Source organism: Eumetopias jubatus, unplaced genomic scaffold (genome assembly GCF_037043125.1).
Source record: "Eumetopias jubatus isolate StellerSeaLion01/CBP00866 unplaced genomic scaffold, mEumJub1_p1.0 scaffold_54, whole genome shotgun sequence".
NCBI classification, from domain to species: domain Eukaryota; kingdom Metazoa; phylum Chordata; class Mammalia; order Carnivora; family Otariidae; genus Eumetopias; species Eumetopias jubatus.
Window position 1 is genome coordinate 1,037,817 of NW_028274860.1, and position 20,850 is coordinate 1,058,666.

The following is a 20,850-nucleotide window of genomic DNA, read 5'->3' on the forward strand; positions in this document are numbered from 1 at the left end:
CCCGTTGGGAGGGGTGCCTGAGCAGTTCAGTTGGTTGAGCATCTGACTCTTGGTTTAGGCTAGGGTCATGATCTCACGGATGGTCAGATTGAGCGCCTTGTCCCACTCTCTCCCTCTACCCACCCCCCATTCTCTCTCTCAAATAAATGAAGATGAACAAAACAGTAAACTACTTGGGAAACTATTTCTGCCTTGGTGATTTATACACACACAAGAATGAACAATCAGAACTATGCTGAGATAATTTTTTAGAAAGAGATGGGAACTGTGGTATCAGCACAAGGGTAGACAGCAACTGAGAGTGGCCAGTGAGGGGTGGTTCCCATCAGTGGGGACCTTCGGGGGGACCGGGCAGTCTTGTGTATCAGCACGGCCTTGGCAACTGGAAGGCAGCAGCTCCCCAGGTTCCATGTCATCTCGGACGTTCCAACTCTGTTATTTCAAGTGCAGACCGTTACCTGGCATTCTGAGTGCTCCCTCTGTCATTCCGTTTGGAGTGTGAGCTAGGGGCAGTGCCTTCAGCTCTCAGCTGTGGCATCTTGAACCTTGGTTTTGTGGTTCCTGAATCTCAGGTGCTGTGGGGTGTTGTTCAAATTGTTCCCAACAGTAAGTAAAGACTTCCTGTATCCTCACCCCTCAGTCCTGATGAAACCTACTTGATTTCACTGGTTTTTAACCATCCTGTGTTTGGGTTTCTTCTCCTCAGTCCCCAGCTCTACCTCCTCGGCCACACGTCACCATGGCAGCACCTCTTGGCCCTCTGTCTGATCCAGGGGCAGAAATCAGCCTCCTGGAAATCAACCAGGAGCTTCAATCCCAGCTGGAAAAAAGCAAGCAGGACTTCCGAGACCTCAAGGAGAAATTCCTTATATCCGAATGTACTGCCTACTCCCTGGCCAAGCAGCTGCAGAAATACAGTAAGTCCTACAAGATCATGGCCACCAAAGACATGTCTGTCTGTATTCCTTCTGAGAAACTAAAAACCTCTCCAGATGCTGTCTTCTCTCTTCCAATGTCACATAAATTTCATTCTGACCACAATCCGGGAAATGTAGAAGTGGGTATTTTATCCTCAGTTTGCTGAGGATGGGAAAACTGAAGACAAAGAGGTTAACAGTGACATGTCAGGTGGGGTTAGAGTTAACATCCCAGTTCCTGCTTCCTGGTGCGGACACAGAAACGCCTGGTCCTCTCAGGATGGTCTCTGTGCTGTATCAGATCCTGCATGCCTGCAGGCCTAAGTGTCAGGGACTAAGGAACTCTCTCAGGTCCCGCTTCTCTGAGGTCCCATTGGTAAAGCACCAAGTTAGTTACACTGGGGAAACATCCTGATGGCACACCCGGGGGCGAGAGGGAGGGTAGCAGGTGACACTACCTGCTTTCAAGGAGATGGAAGTAGTAAGTGGAAAGTGGAAAGAAGGTCTCCTTTCCCCCTAAAACTGTGGTATCTGTGAGTGACGCCATCCACACAGTGACTTCCCTTGTGAGAGGGAACCGGTGCAGAGCCTCTGCTTCCTGAGTCCACGGAGGCCATTTGATACCCACTGGCAAGGGTGAGGGTGTTTCAGGGAACATCACGGTCTCTCCCTGAGCTGGGGACCTTCAGACGTGCAGGATGGCCAGCAGGTCCAGGCCTGGGCCAGGAGACATGTGGCCTAGTGAGAAGGAGGGTGAGTGGGGGAGACCACAGCCCCGGGAACCAGCCAAGCCAGGGTGTGGGGCAGGCCTTCCCCCACAGTCAGCCTGAAATGGGGAGCTCAGCTGCCTGTTCATTAGGAGGGGCCTGCGCTGGCAGAAGGAGTCATGAGAACGGGGCACGTGCACAGCCGAGCGATAGGAAGGAATCCTGACAACTCTCAGCCCGCATTTTTGTCATTTTCTCACAATTTGCTTTCAATAGAACAAGGGGAGGTGTAATTAAAAACGAATGACGCAGAGAAAAAAAAAACTGAGGCATGCTTTTTACGAAAGGGAAGAGATGATGAACTTTCAGGGAAGGACAAGCAGTTTTGTTTACAACTTTCCTGAAAATCATCACATAAGTGTGGGAAACCAGTTGTGAAGATGATGCAAACAGATATCACCTGAGGGCGTGGGGTGGCGGTAACACAGCACAGGGGAGAAAAGCATGGGTTGTAGGTCAGTCAGCCTGGGCTAAATCCATGGTGCCCAACGTCCTGTGCCTCAGTTTCCTCCTTGTTAACCTGTTAGTGTTGTGGGACCTACTTCTCTGAGTCAGAATGAATACTGAGTAATTTCTTGTAACGCTCTAAGAGCAGAACCTGGAACTGTGTAACTCTGTTCATCATTCTACTGCTTCTCATAACACAAACTGTATTAGGATTGGGCCATATTCCTCTCCGGTGCTTCTGGTTTTATGCATTGTGGTTTCCACAAGTGTAACCGGATGAATTTTTACCTTTGAGATACTTGCTCAGTATAGAAATCCCAGCTCAGGGGACCCATCAGTCCAGTAGCCCTGGGGGCCTTATGTCATGTCCCTGCTTAGTGTTTCACTTAGGAGTCTCCAAGGCTTGCTAGAGTGACCATGATCAGGGGAACCCAAATTCTGACTCTACCAAATACCAGTTCATCACCATGTCCAGTTCCTCTCTGTGCCTTGGGGCTGTTCTTTCCTGGGCTCTGAAACAGGGAGTAATCGACTGCCCTGTAGTTGGGAGGCTGAAGAATGTGATGTGGAGCTCCCAGCGCAGAGCCAGGTGGCCGGGGTTCCAGTTGTCCTAGGATGGACCCTGCCTCGTCCCTTGAAGGCAGCGAGCACAGCAGCATGTCCAGCTTTCCCCTGAGGCAGGCGTCTCTGTTTCTCAGAGTGTGAAGAGTCCACCGACCTCATCGAATCCGTGCTGGGAGAGAAGGTGCAGTTTGAGAAGGGGAAGCAGGCAGACACGGTGGCTGAGAAGCTCAGGTAAGGAAGGCTCCATGTGGGAGGCTGCAGGGACGCTGTGGGCATCTTTGACTTGGGGCAGCAACAAGTCTGGGCCAGGAAAGGGCAGAAACGTCATGGCAGGCACGTGACCCAAATATTTCTAAAACAACTAAGACAACAGTGATTGGTAAATGATGGACTCCAATGACTCAAAGTCTCGCTCTCTCTCTGGAAAAAAATATCAAAGTCCCCAAGTTCAAGGGAACAATTCGTGGCTTTTAGCACATTCACAGTGTTGCGAGATCACCACCTCACTTACCTTTCACAGAGTCATGACCTGGCTGACCACAGCTTGAGCCTGCCATTCTCCTGAGCTCACCAGTTCACACCAGCTCTACTGGACATGCTTCTGCGTCTGGCGCTGTGTCCTTTCACTGCACGCCGCGCTGTGTGTAGTTTTCCAGGGAAACGGGTGTCCCCGAAGTTAGCAGCTGAAGGGACATCTCTCTGGCGTGTGCTTAGGAGAACCCCTGGCTCTGTTTACAGAAGGAAAAGGTGTAAGGGATGTGCAGGGTTCACGGCTCCTTTGGGGAAATTCTGCCAGAAATCATCACGAAAGATCTTATTGTCTGTTGTTCAACTCTTTGCATTTTAAAATTTTCTCTCTGCCCTGCCTTAGGCTATGTCATACCCTCATTAAAGACCAGGCTAAAGAGCTGACCCGTTTGTATCAGAAGTTACGGAAAGGGAAAGACGTTTCCCAACTGCTCAATAAGCTCCTCGAGGACCTCCTCACCCATGATGACCCTGAGCATTCCCAAGGGCAGGGCTTCCAAGAGCAACTGGCTGAGGGGCGCAGGCTGGCCAAGTGCCTTGCCCGAAAGCTCAGCCCAGGTAAGGCGGCCACCGGCCCTGATGCCCGGAGCTGCGCCAAGGCCCTGGGCTCACAAGAGACTCCCCGCCTGGCCTCACGCCGTGTGCAGCAGCCCTCCTGGATTCCCCATAGCAAGTGGGGCCATGAGAGAACCAGGAGTGGAAGGTGGTAACAGAGAGCAGAAATGCACAGTGTGGAGGTAATAGTGCTCCACGTGTCTGCTTCCTCCCTGAGGGAATGCAGCCTTTGGAGCGGGAGGCAGCCTCCACCAGTCTTTGAGCCAGAGAGCAAAATGTGACAGGAGGATGCTTGTTAGTGTGCAAGGATCCCTGCACTAAGTGGGAGGTTCCCAGAGTCAGCGTGGTCTGTATTAATTGTGGGTGAGAAAGTGAGTTTTACTTTCTCCATATCTGTCTCCTCATCTGGAAAGTATATCAAATAACCTGTTGATACTGTAGTGATCAGATAGGGAAAATTCATGAATGCATGTCAGGAAAAAATAATGCTCCTGACTGTGTGGAGTTGGATGAGGTCCTTGATGCAGTAGGACTTGGAGGTGGGAGTGCTGTTTAGACGGGACCGCTTTTCGTAGACGGATGTCCCCTTGATAACACTGAAGCCCACGTGGGGGCCCTTGAAGTCCCCGGTGGAGGGATGTGGGACAGGGTGGTTGTCCTGTCGTGAGGGCAAGGAGGCGGCTCTATGTGAGAGCTGTGAACCCACAGAGAGTCTGTGGCTATGGTGGGACCTGTGGCACTCTGCAAGACACGGTGCAGAAATGAAGCTGACAAGCATTCCCTGATATGGACAACAAGAGCCGGTAGAACGTGTTGCCCAGGTTCAGTGATGCTGATCCTCAGAATCAGAGACACACTGCCTGACGCATCAGAAATCCATGCCACAGCAGTTCTTAAAGACAGTGCCCTAAACTCAGTAGAATACCTAGTCATTCATAGACCCTTAGGTCTCCAGGGACATAGAAGCCGCTGTGTTTATAGTGGTGATGTGGGAAATAGCTGATGGGACATTTCTGAATTTATTTGCAGAAAATTATGAGGATGAGGAGGATGAAGAAGAACAAGGAACCCTCACTCCCAGGTGACAATGAAAATTCTGGAACCAATAATGTGTGGGTCAAAATGGACAGGGTCTCAGAAAGTAAAGTAAGTGAGGTCAAGAGAGTGACAGATGTCAGATGCAAGGTTAAGCAAAACTGCAGATGGTCCCCAAAGGATGGCCGTTTTGGCTTGGTTGCCTGTTGTCTCTGTGGTGTTGTAAGACCGAGATGAATTCACCAGCCTTAGGATTCCCCGTGGGGACAAAAATACCCATTCTTTCCTGTAAATGGACACCGGGAGGAGATGCATATCTACTTCCTACACAGTTCTCTAAGGTCCTTGGTAGGAAGGTAACTCACCAAGGAATTGGTAAACAGACAACTAGCAAAATTAAAACCAAGAGAAGTACCTAACCAAACTCCAAAAACTTGGGGTGTCATGTGACACTATTAATGACAAAGTGCCTAGAAGGCACACATTTCTGCAGTCTGCAGGTACTCCAGAGCTGTAAGTAATTGACCAATCTATGTAAAAATCATCCTGACTCAGGCCCGTGGTGGTTGCCCCTGGTCTGGTCTCCACTGTGCTTCTTGTTGTGACCGCATCCTGCTGGGAGGGTGGAGTCTCATTCCTAGTCAGTGCTTCTGTGGCCAGTGCTCTGAGGATCAGCTCCTGCTCTCCCAGCCCCGGGCAGCCACACTCTGCCTCTTATAGGTTGGTGTGCTTGTTCCCTCTCCAGCCGGTGCCCTGTGCCTCTTGTGACCACTCCATATAACTCCCATCCAACCAGCTAGGAAGCCACAGTGTCTGATCCTCCTGGTTTGATCTCTTGTCATTCCTGTCCTACCCGGCACAGCATGGAGCAGCAGCAAGTTGAAAAGAAGGAAGCCCTACAGGACACAGTGGATGAGTTTGTTTTGACTCCTTCAACTCTGCAAGAAGAGTGTGACAACGACCAGTCCTACAGTGCTGGCGAATTCCCATTAGATGAACAGGAATTCGGCTCTGCTCTGGATTTCGCCTGTGAATGCTCCCACACCCAAGGGGATGAAACGTCACGTGGTCCCCCAGGTAGTGTCCATGTTGTTTGTTCTGCACACCTTGTCTACACTGAGGAAGGTCATCTCTATACACGGGCGTTACAGACACACTTTGCTTTAAATCAGGACATAATGGATGTGGAGACACAGACATCAGGTGGGTCAGGGAGCCTTCAACCATCCTAGGCAGCGGCCATGCCTCTGTCAACCTGGCCCCCGTGTCAGGCCATTGAACCTATGTCATGGGTGACAAGCTCTACCCACCTCAGTAGGACATCCACAAAGTCTTGTCAGATACCCTACGTGGATCAACTGTCTTTTGTTCCATGCAATGACACTTTCTTTTTAGGATCAATATCTCTCGAGGGCCTAGACCTGTCCAATGTTTTTGGCTCACATACCTGCATATCAAGGAAAGGTGCTTTCCCTGGTTTCACTGCTCTCAGGCCCAGGCACAATCTTCTCTATGTGGGTTCAACTTAGCCAAGTGGTCATCTGAAAACAACTGTGTCATTACCTTGCCTGGATGTTCCTATGAAGCCAAGCTGGGCTCTGGCATCACTCAGACCAAATGGCTTTTGTGTCGGTAGAACACCAAAGATTCTTTTTGATTTGAGGTTTTCTACAGTTGATTCATTAGTCTAGTTTCAAGAATAAATTCCTGGGAAGCATCAAGAGCCATGGTATGTCATGGAATAACCCCATTTTGCAGCAACACTTCAAGAAAGTGCTTGGACTCCTCCGCAGGACCTCTGGGGAAAATATATTCGGAACTCTTTTTACAGACTCCCATCAGAGGAGGATATTGGGATAATTTGTGGGGGAGAAGAAAGTGAATTTCTGCAGCAGGTTAGGGAGCAGTCCTGTGCACTGCTCGTAAGACTTAACCTTGGCCATCCTGGAATATCCCTGCCAGAGCACTAGGGTCTTGCCCTGAGAATCTTAATGTCCTTGCAGTGTGGGTGGTCACTGTGTTGGTAATATGGGAAGTATGATTTCCTTAGTGTCACCTGCTGTCTTGGAACTGATTTTCAGAAAGTCAAGATGATCGAAGGGAAAGAAATGGACAACAGCCAATGTGCCCCAGGTAAGTGTGAAGACTGTGGACTACGAATTTTCCTGGTGACCTCTGGAGACCTCACATCGGGGATAGAGAGAAAGTGCTGCCTAGAAGTATTCCATCCATTCAGTCAATAGCAGAATATGGCCTTTAACCATGTCATCTATTTTCATGTGGTAGTTGTGTAGGTGTCACTTTCTTACTCCCTTTCATGTTGAATAACCTACAGAGAGTGGACACACATGAATTGACCAAAGCCAGGGATTCCGGTAATCAGCTGTTGTCTCCTGTGTGGTTAAAACCAAAGTGAGATGCGTATTAACTTTGTGTCTGTTTGACATCATCATGTTGGAGGAGTTTGGATAGCAAGAGAGGAAGTTGAAGAATAAATGCATGTCCCATCAGAATATTGAGAAAATATTCCTTGGAGTCAGAATGTCTGAGAGGCAGTAAGGCCTCAGGATATTTAGTCCCTTGGACACTGCATGTACAAGTCAATGCAACGTATGCAGAAGGGTTGAAGCCACTTGTTTTGATAACCTCTGTGTGCTGGGAGTCATAATTATGACATGAGTATGACAGGGATGTTTTAGTCTCCTCCTCCGTCACCTGGTTGTGAGGCCAGTACACAGAATATCTCCTGTTCTGTCTCCCACTGCTCCTCATTTCGGAGGCCACACTCTGCTCCTTACATAGGGGGATAGTATTTTCCCTCCAAGGGGACAGCCCCATTGCTTTCTGGGACCACTCGCTATCACACCCATCAACACCAGCTAGGAAGCCATGGTGTCTGATCCTCCTGGTTTGATCTTCTATCATTGTTGTCTCCCCCGGCATAGCATGGAGCCCCAGGATGTTGAAAAGAAGGAATTCCTACAGGACACAGTGGATGAATGTGTTTTCGCTCCTTCAACTGAGCAAGAAAGGCATGACAGCGGCCAGTCTTACCGTGATGGCAAATTCCTGTTTGATGAACCTGAAATTGGGTCTACTCTGGATATGGCCTATGAATGCTCCCATTCCAAAGGGGCTATAACTCCACGTGGTCCCCCAGGTGGTGTCCATATTCCTTGTTCCTCACACCCTGCCAGACTCATACACCTCTCCAGCCCAGGCCCACGAGGTCACTGCCAGACCTCCTAATTATGAATTCAGCTCGTGTCCTCTCTTGCAAGGCTCTAATTTCCATTCTTGAAACATGCCCCTGAATTTGGATGCCTGCCAAGGCTGTTGGCAGCCTTTTCTGTATCTCTGGAGATGGCACTCCCCTGGTTCACGCTCTTCACTTCGTCTATGTCTTCATTTGTCTTATCTCATCTCAAGTCAGCTGAGAACCCGAACTGGACCACTGCTATGGGACAGTGTATGTTTCTCTGGAGCAATGCAGGGTCCTGAAACTTCCCTACCCCATGAATGGCCCCTGTTTCTTTGTAGCTTTCAAGATTGTTCTGATTTGATGGCGTGTAGAATCCATTCATTGGTTTAATCTGCATGGCTGATTCCTCTAAACCATTCACCTGTTGGAATTTCAGATGGAAAAAGCCTCAATATTGCAGCAAATGTCTAGGAAGCAGCCAGGGAGTTCCCCCAGGATCTCTGAGAAACAGAATCGGTTTGTTTGCCTAGACTCAAGATTTAGGATGCTATGAGGATGGCTTGTTTTATCAGGGATATTGGTTTAATAACTCAAGAGTACCATCCCAATTTTTGCCCGCGAGGCCTTACCTAAGCGCTCCTGGATGTTTACACTCACAGTTGCCTGGTATTGCTGTGCTTATATGTCTGTCCTGTGCTATGCAGGATATAGGAGTGGGCATCTGTGAAGGCGAATGTGCTTAACGTAATTCTTTCTCTTCATTATTTGCAGAAGACCGAACTGATCAGGAGGGTCTGGGAAGACAAGAGCCGGCTGCCCCCAGGTAACTCTGGACACTCGGGGTCTGGGGATTCAAAAGTGGCACCCGGGGAGAAGCAGAAAGTGCTGACGAGCACGGTATTATCCATGCGGTCAAGGACAAATTACCAGTTTCACAATGTTCTCTGTCTTCACCGTTGTACTGGGATTGCTTCCCATTTCTTAATGACTTCTCGAGTTGAGTAAGCCACAGTCCGCTGACCCGGGTGAACGAATATGTCACAGGGACCACGGTGCTTGCTCATTCTTGTGTGCTTTAGAGAGCCATGCACATCTGCTCTCTGTCTTTAGATTTCGCTTTTTGACATGTGTTCATAACATTAAAATATCATAGCAAGTAGACAAACATGTTCTATGATGCCACAAGGTTGAGAGAAAGAGGGCTTCGTGGCATGAGATTTCTGTGACACTCCACTGCCCCCAGAGCTGCCCGTGCTTGGCCACTACATGCAGAACTCAACGCCCTTTGCATGGAAGGGGGAAGGCCACCATTGTGGGACTCGTGTGTTATGAGTCATAAGTGGACGGCACAGAGATAATTCAGTCTCTTTCGTCAGAAGCTTGCTATTTGGCCCGTGCACGAGCACTTATTTTCCTTTCGAACAGCTGCCCCTGTGTGAAACACAACGTGTCCCACAAAAACAAGAATCGTTTCTCTTTTTAATGGGTCCTTCCCCTCTTTGCTTTCTTGACCACTCCTTTCCACCTTCCATCAAAGCCTGACAGGACTTATGACTTCAGATCCCTCTTAGGTTAATCTTCACTTGTCCCTACCCTGCAGGCTCAGCAGACAGCTGGTAGAGGTGGTACAGCAGGACGTCTCAAGGGACTCTCAGGATGAACACTACTTGACATACTCAGTTCTTCCCGACCTGTCTGACTCCTACTGGCCTTACAGGAGCACCACCATCTTCCTACCCGAGGAACTGGAAGTCTGTTCCTCTCTGGAAGTGACCAGTGAGTACTCCATTGTCCAGGTGATCAACCTCCACCTGGACACTCACAAAGATCTCCTGTTCTTTGTACCCCAGACCTCTGCTGTGCCGAGAGAGGTCATCCCTGTGGGCAGGCCCTGTAGAGACAAACTGATCTGAACTGGGCTCTAGGATTGAGTTTTAAGCACAGACGTCAGGTGGGCGAGGCACATTTGCTCTCTTCTTAGTCCCAGGGCATGCCCATGTTACGTTGATTTCTCTGTCACTTCGTTGTTGGGCCAAGGCAGGCACGACAAGCTCAAATCACCTCAGCCACACGACCATAAAACCTGTCTGTCAGACCTAATTTGGATGAAATGTCTCTTTTCACCTCTAATAAGCTCTATGTTTCATCTCGGAGGTGGGTCCGTTAAGAATCTGTGCCTGCCGCAGTCACTTGGCATTCTTGTCCAGGGTTAACTGGTTTTGGTATTCTTAGCCCCATTCTCTGTCTCCTTTAGGTTTGCTTGTCTTCCTAAACAGTTGTCTGAAAACCCACCCTAAGTGTCTCTACTGATAGCTTGATTGTGTGTTTCCAGAAGCAGAGCTGTGCCTTGGCATTCTCCCACCACATGAATCAGGCCAATGTTCTGAGTAGCACCAAAGATTCACTTGAATTTGTGTGTCTGTAGTTGCATTCCATCTGTTCAGTCTCAGTGTACAAATTCCACGGAGCCTTCAACAACCAGGCTATCTGACGAGAGAAGGGTGAATGCTGCAGCGATCCTTTTAGAATGCAGGGAGGCTGGCTCCCCAGAATCTGTGTCAAAGAGAGAAGTTCAAGTGCTTGCACAGACGACAGGGGAGACTGTGATGTTAATCTCCTAGAGAGAATAAATTTCTCCAAATGGCTCAGGCCGGGAAATCAAGCCAGTTATCACATGACAATATCGGAGGCACCCTGACATATTCTTCTGACTGAACCTGTTCTCACATTGAACGTATCTGAGTGTGTGGGTAACATGAGACTCTGGATTATTAACGTACCGAGAAGGATCTCATTCATGACCAGCCCTGTCTCTATATAATTACAGAAAATCAATTCCACCATGAGGAGGAAGAAGACCAGGACCAGGCATGCCCCAGGTAACTCTGATGAATCATGGGTTGTTATTTCAGTGGTTAAACTGAAGGATTACATCTCGAGGAAAAATAGAAATGGCCGAACATATCTATTGCATCCATTCTCCAATTACAAAGTATCTCTTTTAACTTTGATGTATGTCTTCACCTTGTAACACGGTTACGTTCCTTTTATTGACCCCTCCATTTCAATAACCTGCAGTCAGTTGAACTTTGTGAACTAATCCTTCACAGGGATTCTCCGCATTCCCCTCTTCTCTTTTTGGTAAAACCAGAGTGAGAGGCATATCTGCCTCTAACTCTTTGGTGTTACCACATTGAGGATATATTATAGGAAAAGAACACCTCCTGTCACAGTAGTTAGAGAAAGAGACACTGAAGACACAAGATGTCTCCATTTTGAAGATGCCTTTTAACACCCGCGTTCACTTGGTCAGTGAAGGTAGTATCGACAACATTTACGTAAATGTGTTGAAGTCACCTTTAGGATTATCCATGCAGGCTGTGAGTCATGACTTCCACACTAGTTCAGGTTGTTGCTCAGAAGCTTAGTTCTGTGGCCACTGCCCTGAGCACCTTCCGTTCTCTATATCTACTGCCCCCACAGCACCACACTGCCGCCTGGAACAGGAGCAGAGTTGTTGCTGTCAAAAATTGGTGTGCCCCTTTGTTATGAGTGTAATTCCCAGCTGCCCATCAAAACCGTTAGGATGGTGGGAGGTCCACCTTTCTTGTCTTAATGTTCAGATCTCCCCACCCTACCAGGTTCAGCAGGGAGCTGCCAGTGGTGGAAGAGCAGGACAACCCATGGGACTCACTGGATGAATACTATATGATTTCCTCAGCATTTCCTGGCCTGTCTGACCCCCACGGGAATTCTAGGAGGGCTGACATTCACTCTTTCCAAAATCTGGACATCTGTTCTCCTCTGGAAGCCGCTCGTGAGTCCTCCACTGTCAATGTGATAAACCTCCAACTGGCCTCCCAAGTTGCCCCACTATTTTTGGTATCCAACCTCTGGTTCCGTTGAGATGTGTCATCGCTGTGTAGAAGCCCGCTAGACATAGGGATCTGAGTCAGGCCCCAGGATAGACTTTTCACCATAGACATCAGGTGAGTCAGGGACCTACCGTTTGTTCCTCATCTCCAGCCATGCTTACGGCTCCTGACAGAAGTTAGGACATTGGAGTCAAGGCAGATGTGACGAACTCACTCTCACTTGAGCTGCATATGCAGAGGTGTCTGTCTTTGTTCCTGATTTCCTTTAAATGCCTCTCCTTATCTGCACTGCTCTCCTTTGTAGACCCGAAAAACATCCCTTGAATTTTTGTGCCTGTCCAAAGATGTTGTCAGCCTTACCTGTATCTTTGGATTTGTCATTTCCCTGCTTTCACTGCACCGATCCCCAGTGTCTATATCCTCTGTGTTGTCTGTCTACACTGAGTCATCGTCGGAGTATTGCACGTCAACGCTTCTACCATCAGCCTCCTTGTATGTTTTCCTCGAAGCAAAGCTGAGCCTGGGCATCGCCCCTCCCCATGCATGGCTCATATGTCTGTGTAGCACAAAGGACTGTACACAATAGATTCCTTTTGCTGTGAGGGTTTGCAGATTCCATCCATCAGCCTGGTCTTTGTGTCTAAATTCCCTTAAACCCTCACACCTAGAGCATCTCATACTATATTATAAGGGAATGAGAGATTGTTGCAGTAAGGTTTTAGAATGCATGTAAGCTGTTCCCCAGAATCTGTGGTAAAACAGATGTTTCACTCTGTACACAGACACTTGAGATGTGGCCCTATCACATTAGGGAGCTCATGCCCAATGGTATAGGAAAGCAAACCAAGGCACAATCCCAAGGTACTACCTGAGGCCTCCAGGAGGATTTCTCTCAGAGTATCCTGCTGCCCCACTAAGGGTAATTATGCCCATGCACTAGTTGTATTGGATACTTAATTTTAACGTACAAATGTTCTGTTTATGTGACTGGACCGGTCTGTATTTGTTTGTAGAAAATCATAATGATCTTTTGGAGGAAGACCAAGACCGGATATGCCCCAGGTAACTCTGAAGAATCATGGGCTTTAATTCAATGGTGACATCTCGTGATCTCAGATCTAGGCAAATCTAGAAAGTGCTAAACGTACCTATTTTACCCATTCAGCCACCCACAAAATCTTCCGTTAGCAGTGTTCTCTGTTTCACTGTGGTACTTCTAGAGGCCCCTTTCTTAATCCCCCCCAAAAGCAGGAACCTCTTGTCCATTGATGCAGGTATCCTAAGCAGTCACAGGGACACTTTGTATTGGATCCATCCAAAATGCCCATCTGTCGCTGCTGGTTTCGCATTATGATGTTGGCAGGAACTCATGGCAAGGGAAGTGTTTAGGAAAACGAAAATTCATGTCTCAGTATTTAGACAAGTAGGCCTTGGACATACGAGCTTTCTAGGAATCTACAATGCTGCCAATCTGGGGTTGTCTTGGTGATTTCTGTAAATTTCAACAAAATGTATGCAAAAGTGTTGATGCCGGTTTTATTGTTTTCTGAGTGTGCTATGTGTTGTGACTGTTGTGCACAGGGCTGGTTCAGGCTCCTTCCCTTAAGCTCCCATTCTGTCCATGCTCTGAGCACCTCCTGCTCTCGCTCCCTCCCCGCCTCCGTGATCTCTCCCCAGTGCAGCCACACTCTGGCCCCAGATAGAGGCAGAATGGTTCATCTCCCTTGATGGGGACTTCCCATTGGTTTCCTGTGACCAGTCCCTCCTCCCTGCCACCAAAACCAGCTGGGACTCCGTGTTGACTCAACCTTCTCGTTGCATCTCCTGTCCTCCCTGTAACACCAGGTTCCCCAGGGAGCTGCCAGTAGCAGAAGAGAATGAAGTCCCACAGGACTCACTGGACGAATGTTGTTTGACTTCTTCAGTTGGCCATGACCTGCCAGACACCTGGAGGCCGTATGCAAGTGCCTCATCCATATTTGATACTCTGGGAACTTTCTTGGGTCTGGATGTAGATGGTAAGTACTCCCACGTGAGGGGCACAAGGTTCCTGGGGCGGGGGCTCCAAGGAAGCCTGTCTTCTCTGTATCCAACCACCTAAATAGGCTGAGACATGCACCCGTGGCAACAGGCCCTGTAGACTCAAACTGGTTTGAACTTTGCCCTTGGAGTTAATTTTGAAAACACTGGGACACCTGGGTGTTTCAGTTGGTTATGCATCCAGCTCTTGATGTCCACTCAGATCTTCATCTCAGGGTTGTGAGTTCAAGCCCCAGGTTAAGCTCCACACTGGTTGTGGAGCCTACTTCAAAAAAAAAAAAAAGTGTGTTTTGAATCAGACAAATTTCCTTTCCTTCTGTCTCAGACTACCCTCTGTCACCCGGCCCCCTCACAAGTGCAGGCTGTTGGTACCAAGTCAGGTTGGAGAGGAGAAATGGAGGGAAAAGGGCAAAAACTCAGCCACCACTATCTCACCTGGAGACATCTGGGTCACAGACCTCTTTTTATTTCTTGCAAGAAGAATTCTGTGCTACCCATGAAATTCTGTTGCCAGTTCTATTTCCTGTGTGCTTCCTGCAAAGTCTCTGGCTCTCCACACAGGTTTCCAGTCAGCTCCATATTTGTAGCATCGGAAATCAGCATTTGTTGCTGATTTTAAAGTTTTTGCTCCTGGGGTGCCTACGTTCCTCTGGAGCATATAGATCGAAAATCCTCAGCCTCGAATCCTGTCTGTACACCATGGTTTCAGTGAAGCCAGAGCCCTAGCCCCGGTTTTCCATCCTCCACGGATGGCGTGCTTTTTACCCTTCCTGCAGCGTCAGTGACTTTTCCCCCATGTGGATATGTTTTCAGTCAAGTGTCTGCTCAGTGGCATAATGTCCTATCAATGATCAATGGCCCGTGCACCTGACGTGGGTGTGGCCTCATTCAGGAGCAAAGCAGAGTTGTTCCCCTCTCCAGATTCTTCAGAAAATGCTGCCTGCTGAGCCAGACCCCTTTGGGGCCACACTCTCACAGGAGTGCAGGCTAAAACCCAATTTCCCTTTCTTCCCACTCAGGGTATTTTTCGGCCTTCCCTTCTGGGAGAAGCATTGGCATCGTTAGGAGTCTTTCTTTGCTCATCAAATCACTTTGAAGGAGCAGCAAGGAGTATAAGATGTTCCTTGCCGTGTCAATGTTGTATAGTGAAATTGGCCGTGAAACGATTTGTCCCTCACCTTATTTGGTCAGTAACAGCCTTTCCACACTAGGACCACTTTCTCCCCTGTTTCCTATCCCTCTCCGAGGGGTAAGGAAGCCAAGGCTTCCTAGGGGTTACAGCAATTCAGGAAGCAGAAATGAAACACAGAGTTATTTACTCTTGTGCTCTACCATGCCCCTTCCCGTGCCCACTCAGCAGCACCTCTATTTCTCTGGAAGCATCGGGTCCTCACAGGGACACTCTCGAGTCCATGTGGCATCTCCTGTGACAGCTGAGGGTGCTGAGCCTCAGCAAGGTCACGTCACTTGCCCAAGACTTCTGGCCAGTGGGTAGTGGGACATCAGACTCACCAGATCAGGCTGTCCATTGATCTCAACTCAGTCCTGTCAGGGAGTAGGTGGGGATGGAGCTCACACTTTCATCTCTGCTTTTGTACCAAATTATTTGAAACAGTTGTGAATGTAAACAAAAATGTTGCAAGACTGTCCCAAAGACCCCTGTGACTCAGCCATGCATCTGCCAACCCCTACCCTGTGTGTCACTCTGTGGTGTAAGCAGAACCAGCGGCTCGTCCAGCCCCTCTGCGAGATCAAGGTCTCAAAGAGGCTCTCCATCCCAAAGCAATCAGGGCTGAGAGGTCCCCAGGCTTTTCTGTTTTCACCAGGGGTCCCATGGAGGCTCCTCACTTGGCTGCCTGTCACCCTTGTAAGGCTGCACATTCCCTCAGAGATGCTGACGGCCAAGTGTGGGTTCCCATGGGCAGTGGGATGAGAAAGGTTCAGACACATGTCTCAGAAGGCAGGTGTGTGTGATACGGCCTTCCATTCACCCTGGACCATGGGGGCAACGTTCAGCCACGTGGATGGGCTGAGATGAGTGAATGCAGCGTCTATATTATACACGGCCCGTCCAGGGTAGGGGTTCTGACGGCAGCGTGTGATCAGTGTGCATAGGCTGTGATTCCAGCAACAGGGCCGCAGGAGGGCTACTCAGGCCCATCCTGCCTGCACAGGGAGAACCCTTGTAGAAACAGGCCAATCTCATGGAAGTGCCAACCTTAGCTTTCATCCAGGGCTTTTCCCCACTAGCCAAACTAAAAATAGTGGACGGTCCTTCAGAGTTTGATAAAATATTTTCCCTTTTCTTCTGCATGTGCAAAGCACATTGTTTGAGTAGATTAAATGAACCCTGGTAGTTGAGAAAAGACCCATAAAAGAACGCGAGGAAATTAGGAGTCATAACTTTAAGCACACTTAGACCTTCATTCAAGATAACATTTGAGAATGGGGAACCTGGTTTTGACAACTCCTTCTCCAACCAGATTTGCTAATTGCAGATGATTTAGCCTTTCCCCCAGTAGGAAGTATCATAAAGTCACATGACATGTCCTAAATTGTGCTTAACAATGACTGGTGACAGTGTGCCTCGAGGAATGATGGAAGGCCTACCCATCTGAGAGACGTGCTTGGGGCAGAAGCCCTGGGAGCTGGGGAGGCACCTGGTGTGGGGTGGGGAGAAGTGATTCTGGAGGACAGAGAGGGACCAGAGGACCAAGCGACCCCAGAGGCAGGGTGAGGAGTGGAGAGTATGTGCAGCAGAGAGGGGACTGAGCGTTCCCCAGCACGGTGGGCGTTTGGGAGGACAGGACTTGCGGGCGTTGCTAGCGCAGGCAGGAAAGAGCAGATAGAAGGAGGTGGGAGAACGCACGGTGAGAGGAGATACAGGGCGTTGCCAGGGAGGCTAACACAGTCACAGACTCATGGAATCGTTTGTAGTGACAGATGAAAAGACTAGGGAGAATGAGATGCACACAAGGGACCAGGAATCATGGCAGGGAGCCGCCAGGCCCCGCTGAGGCTGACCTGCTCTGGCGAGAGGCTGTGGCACGTCTCTGGTTAGCCCCCTCTCTGAGAACACGGACTCCCTTCACAGTCGCAATCTGAGCGGGTTTGATTACGGAGTGCGGTCCACACCTCACTGAGGGGTGTGTGATGCGAGGACTGGGTGCTGTATGCCCTCCCTGAAGACCCACAAGTCTGATCCTATAGTACTTCTGGCCTGGAAGTTTCCAAAGGGACTCAGACCGCTGCTACGTTACTCAGAGCTGTTAGCCCCTCCTCCAATGGCAATAGAATATATCGCATACAGATGTGTGGGTGGGGGGAAAGCAATCAGATATTGCAGATAAGAAACCTCAAAAGGCTCCAGAGCTGTGAAATGTTCCCATAACTTGGTCCGTGGTCCCGTCTCTAGTGGTACCTAAAGCATCTAGAGGTACCCTTCGCAACTCCCTTCTCTAGTGGTACCTGAAGCCTGGAGGTCGAACTTGTTTCCCTTTTCGTTTTCTTGAGGGGGAAACAACCGACAACTCCTTCTCCACATGCCCTGAGGCCTCTCTAGGATCTTCTCCCTAGGCTGTAGGACCAAGGTTACTACTAACTGAATGATAGGCATGAACTCATGTGCCCATCCAAAGGCCCGGTGGCGTCAAGGGGGTATTTTCACCTCAGGGACTTTGCTGGCTTGGAACCTGCCATCCCAGCATCCCCAGGCTGGGACATAATGGTGACATCTCCTTCATACATAATCATGTGTGCCTTTGTGCTTGCTCACAGTGTGGTCTTAAAGGCAGACGGGGACGTCAGACATGGGTGGTCTGGGAGTGCTCAGCTAAGGAGCCCGGGGATTGAGCCCATTGAGATCTCTTCTTGCTTCAGCTCCGATGCAGGCTCCCTGTCACCAAGGGCCATCAAGCGGAAACTGGACTTTCCAAAGGGCAGAGGTGCAGACTTCAGGAGCACGGACACAGCCAAGCACCCAGGTGGCCAATATTCTGCCACTGCAGTTGGACCAGCAGTTGGATTGTGGTGACAACAGAGCCAGGCTCGGCCTCTCCTGCACCCTCGGGAGCCTGGACGCCGAGTTGGGTCCTGGGAACCAATGGCCGCCCTTCCAAGGTGAGTGGGGACAGGAGTAGGCCGTTCTGGTCCCCGCATTGGTCATCACCGGCTCATGGCTGGAGGCCGCAGTGGGGTGAGGTCGAACCCCACGATGCTCCAATACAGCGAGGTGAGCAAGAGCCTGTGTTTAGTGGCAGCTGTGTCCCAGGGCCTGGGCTTGCGACTTCCTGGCTGTTTAACTTAGTCATCTTCTTACGTATTGTCCCCTCGGTCCCCTCATCAGAACCTGTGCAGATGGTATCTCCGTTCCATCAATGCTGGGAGCATGAAACCACATCGTTGCTAGGGGGGCTGATTGAACAACAATTGCTTGATAACATCTATGAATTTGTCATGTCTAATTTTGGGGTCTCTGTGGTGCTTGCACACTTGGAAAATGGTGTCAGGGCATGATTCATGGGGCTGGAGCGGTTCCTACTGGCCCCACTTCCCCGGAGCCCATCTCCACTGGCTTTCTCAGGAAGGCTCCTGTGCCCGGTTTTCTCTCCGTCAGCATCTCCAAGCCCATCTTCTCTGTTTGGCGCTCACATTCACAATAGAAATACTGGTCTCCGGCTTATTTCTGTTTTTTCCCTTTTCTAAACAAATAAGGGGCCACTTTCTTACACAAAGTGCACATGTCACTCTCTCCTCTGATCCTCCGTCTAGTTCGTCATCTCCCCTCATTCCTGGGGCCTCGTTCCCAGCTTCCTGCTCATCAGAATCCGCCTCTGCTCGGATTTCCTGACATCTGAGCTTTTCCACCCTCCCCTGGGTCGTGTCTTCCTTACCCTCCCACACTCAGTGTCCCTTCCTGGAGCCTGGGGTGACCCGGGACTCCTATGTCAGGCGCCGAACTACCTGAGAATTGGGGAGGCGCCGTTCCCACGTGGCGGAGACATAAGCAGCAGCTCGGTGGCACCAGGGAGAGGCCCTCGAGAAAGAGCTCAGTGAGTGTTCGGGGATGCACAGCCCCAACAAGGGCCTTTGAACGGAACCTACTTACCGTCTTCCCCCTTGAGCCTCTCTGTCACTTCTCCTTGTCGCCCACGGTCCGGGTCCCGACTCACCTCGCTGGCTCACATCCAGGGATAGAGAGAAAGTGCTGCCTAAAACTATTCCATCCATTCAGTCAATAGCAGAATATGCCCTTTAACCATGTCATCTATTTTCATGTGGTAGTTGTGTAGGTGTCACTTTCTTACTCCCTTTCATGTTGAATAACCTACAGAGAGTGGACACACATGAATTGACCATACCCAGGGATTCCGGTAATCAGCTGTTTTCTCCTGTGTGGTTAAAACCAAAGTGAGATGCGTATTAACTTTGTGTCTGTTTGACATCATCATGTTGGAGGATTTTGGATAGCAAGAGAGGAAATTGAAGAATAAATGCATGTCCCATCAAAATATTGAGAAAATATTCCTTGGAGTCAGAATGTCTGAGAGGCAGTAAGGCCTCAGGATATTTAGTCCCTTGGACACTGCATGTACAAGTCGATGCAACGTATGCAGAAGGGTTGAAGCCACTTGTTTTGATAACCTCTGTGTGCTGGGAGTCATAATTATGACATGAGTATGACAGGGATGTTTTAGTCACCTCCTCCGTCACCTGGTTATGAGGCCAGTGCACAGAATATCTCCTGCTCTGTCTCCCACTGCTCCTCATATCGGAGGCCACACTCTGCTCCTTATATAGGGGGATAGTATTTTCCCTCCAAGGGGACAGCCCCATTGCTTTCTGGGACCACTCGCTATCACACCCATCAACACCAGCTAGGAAGCCATGGTGTCTGATCCTCCTGGTTTGATCTTCTATCATTGTTGTCTCCCCCGGCATAGCATGGAGCCCCAGGATGTTGAAAAGAAGGAATTCCTACAGGACACAGTGGATGAATGTGTTTTGGCTCCTTCAAATGTGCAAGAAAGGCGTGACAGCGGCCAGTCTTACCGTGATGGCAAATTCCTATTTGATGAACCTGAATTTGGGTCTACTCTGGATATGGCCTATGAATGCTCCCATTCCAAAGGGGCTATAACTCCACGTGGTCCCCCAGGTGGTGTCCATATTCCTTGTTCCTCACACCCTGCCAGACTCATACACCTCTCCAGCCCAGGCCCACGAGGTCACTGCCAGACCTCCTAATTATGAATTCAGCTCGTGTCCTCTCTTCCAAGGCTCTAATTTCCATTCATGAAACATGCCCCTGAATTTGGATGCCTGCCAAGGCTGTTGGCAGCCTTTTCTATATCTCTGGAGATGGCACTCCCCTGGTTCACGCTCTTCACTTCGTCTATGTCTTCATTTGTCTTATCTCATCTCAAGTCAGCTGAGAACCCGAACTGGACCACTGCTATGGGACAGTGTATGTTTCTCTGGAGCAATGCAGGGTCCTGAAACTTCCCTACCCCATGAGTGTCCCCTGTTTCTTTGTAGCTTTCAAGATTGTTCTGATTTGATGGCGTGTAGAATCCATTCATTGGTTTAATCTGCATGGCTGATTCCTCTAAACCATTCACCTGTTGGAATTTCAGATGGAAAAAGCCTCAATATTGCAGCAACTGTCTAGGAAGCAGCCAGGGAGTTCCCCCAGGATCTCTGAGAAACAGAATCGGTTTGTTTGCCTAGACTCAAGATTTAGGATGCTATGAGGATGGCTTGTTTTATCAGGGATATTGGTTTAATGACTCAAGAGTACCATCCCAATTTTTGCCCGCGAGGCCTTACCTAAGCGCTCCTGGATGTTTACACTCACAGTTGCCTGGTATTGCTGTGCTTATATGTCAGTCCTGTGCTATGCAGGATATAGGAGTGGGCAT

The 20,850-nt window shown here is 49.4% G+C and overlaps 1 protein-coding gene across 1 annotated transcript; it reads left to right on the forward strand.

The window, feature by feature from the left end:
* The first annotated feature begins 739 nt into the window (after nucleotides 1-739).
* On the forward strand, nucleotides 740-4,863 carry LOC148161831 (putative NBPF family member NBPF5). The gene is made up of 4 exons (XM_088020541.1): nucleotides 740-917; nucleotides 2,830-2,926; nucleotides 3,567-3,781; nucleotides 4,808-4,863. The coding sequence occupies exons 1-4, from the start codon at nucleotides 740-742 to the stop codon at nucleotides 4,861-4,863; spliced, it is 546 nt and encodes a 181-aa protein (XP_087876667.1).
* The last annotated feature ends 15,987 nt before the right edge of the window (nucleotides 4,864-20,850 follow it).

Excerpts from the sequence above, each read along its gene's own strand:
- LOC148161831 (XM_088020541.1), top strand. The coding sequence starts at position 740 with ATGGCAGCACCTCTTGGCCCTCTGTCTGATCCAGGGGCAGAAATCAGC. Across the intron at positions 918-2,829 it reads CAAGCAGCTGCAGAAATACA|AGTGTGAAGAGTCCACCGAC; the intron begins GTAAGTCCTACA and ends TCTGTTTCTCAG. Across the intron at positions 3,782-4,807 it reads TGCCCGAAAGCTCAGCCCAG|AAAATTATGAGGATGAGGAG; the intron begins GTAAGGCGGCCA and ends ATTTATTTGCAG.